General features: G+C 42.0%; 1 protein-coding gene across 1 annotated transcript; it reads right to left on the bottom strand.

Annotated features, from left to right (window-relative positions):
• Window positions 1-339: 339 nt before the first annotated feature.
• LOC106308457 lies at window positions 340-1,558 on the bottom strand. Its single transcript, XM_013745621.1, has one exon. The coding sequence runs from the start codon at window positions 1,556-1,558 to the stop codon at window positions 494-496; it is 1,065 nt and encodes a 354-aa protein (XP_013601075.1). The 3' UTR covers window positions 340-493.
• Between the last annotated feature and the right edge of the window lie 248 nt (window positions 1,559-1,806).

Raw genomic sequence — 1,806 nt, 5'->3', positions numbered from 1 at the left:
ATATATTATCGTGTGATTCTCTGAATAAACTTTTGAAAGTTAGATTTATCCCGAAGTTATATGATACTTGTGATTCTCTGAATAAACTTTTGAAAGTTAGATTTATCCCGAAGTTAGATTAACTTGCGATCTATAACGGAAAAGTCGTTAGACTTGGATCGATTTGAAAAGGTTCCGATTTCTGAATATCTTCTTCTAATTCAAATCACATACAAAAAGCGCTATTTTAATTTTAAAATTTTGAGATAAGTCAAAATTTCAAACGTAATCCATGCAATTTTAGACTTTATATATTAATAAGATATTAAGTCAAAGTCCAAATAAACACACCACCAAGAAACGACAAAAGGGATTAGAAGAACATATGCATTTTTTTCACCCCAATTATTCAAATAAAACCCACCTAAATGCAACCATCCAAATCATCTAAAACCCCTAGCAAATATCTTCAAACGATCTTTTTTTGTTTGATAAGATCTTCAAACGATCTTACTCACCGCCTAGCGGTTTCACGTTGAAAGAGCTCACGGTTAGGCTCGAGCATCTTGCAAAGACCAAGGTACGTCAAATAAAGCACACGGTTCTTAGCTCCGGTCCGGTGACTCTTTGAATGCTTACAAAAATTCTTGAGCTGCTCCAACGTACAAAAACCTAACGTTTGTCCCAAAAGCAAAAACAACCAATTAATCTGACACTTCCGTTCAGCTATCACCGGCTTCACCGCCTTGTCACGGCCACAGAGATCGCATCTCGCCGGTTCTGGATTTGTCCATATCGCAGGAGCACGTTCTCTCATAATCCATTTGCCCATTACGAAAATATTCTCAACCTCCGAGAACTTCTCCCTCAGGTTGTAACTCACCTGATACACTTTCTCGCAGTGTTTGCATTGCACCTCTCCGGTGATGGTGGTGATCTGTTTCGACGCGAGATTCTCTAAGCTTTGTATCCACCCTCGTTTATTCGTCGCCCATGGAAACGGCGGCGGGATCGTATCGTCTTTACGGTTAACGCTGGACTGCGATCTGTAGCTACGACGTGACACAGCCCCGGAAGCTGCTGGTCTCATGACTGGTCTTGTCGGAGAGGTGAAAGATGACGATGGGAAGACGTTAAACGACTGTCCGAACGGTGGCTGCATCGGTGTTGACGGTCTTATCTGGTAGATAGAATTGCTCAAATAGGGCGGATACGTCATATAATGAGACTGTGACGAAGCAAAGTACTGCGCTATAGAACCAGGTGTCTGCCACGTCGTCATAGGCGGAGCAAAAGGCGATGCTGGTGCTAGAGGAAGCGACGACGCCGTCAGAGGAAGAGCAAAAGGTGATGGTGGTGCTAGAGGAAGCGACGACGTGGTCATAGGCGGGATCTGAGAGGAGTGTGATGTTGAGCCCAAGCTTAGTTCAAGGGGAAGGGGTTCGACGTGATCACCAGCTTGTACGCCGTCGGTTTGAAGTTCATTTTGACGACGTCTATTCGTTGGCCGGTCGACGTCTTCCCCGTTGACCTGTCGAGCTCTTCTCCTCAAGTTACCTGTTTGGCTCTCGTCGTCCATGTGTTTTTAGAGTGAAGAGAAACGACTTAAAATAAATAAATAAATAGATAAACTTAATTAGGGTTTAAGTACCGAACCAAAGGAAAAAGGTTAAGCATACAAAAGTGAATGCAGAAGAAAACAACTAGAATGTACAAAGAGATAATAAAAAAGGTTAAACAGACAAAAGTGAATGCAGAAGAAAACAACTAGAATGTACAAAGAGATAATGTGAGAAAAAAGAGAAAAGAAGGTGAATAAACACAGAA

This window comes from Brassica oleracea, chromosome C8, assembly GCF_000695525.1.
Source record: "Brassica oleracea var. oleracea cultivar TO1000 chromosome C8, BOL, whole genome shotgun sequence".
Classification (NCBI taxonomy): domain Eukaryota; kingdom Viridiplantae; phylum Streptophyta; class Magnoliopsida; order Brassicales; family Brassicaceae; genus Brassica; species Brassica oleracea.
The sequence above is the reverse complement of the archived record's forward strand: the minus strand, read 5'-3'. Positions and strand labels throughout refer to the sequence as shown.

What these genes read in the sequence shown, in the direction of transcription:
- LOC106308457 (XM_013745621.1), bottom strand. Translation starts at nt 1,558, where the DNA reads ATGGACGACGAGAGCCAAACAGGTAACTTGAGGAGAAGAGCTCGACAG.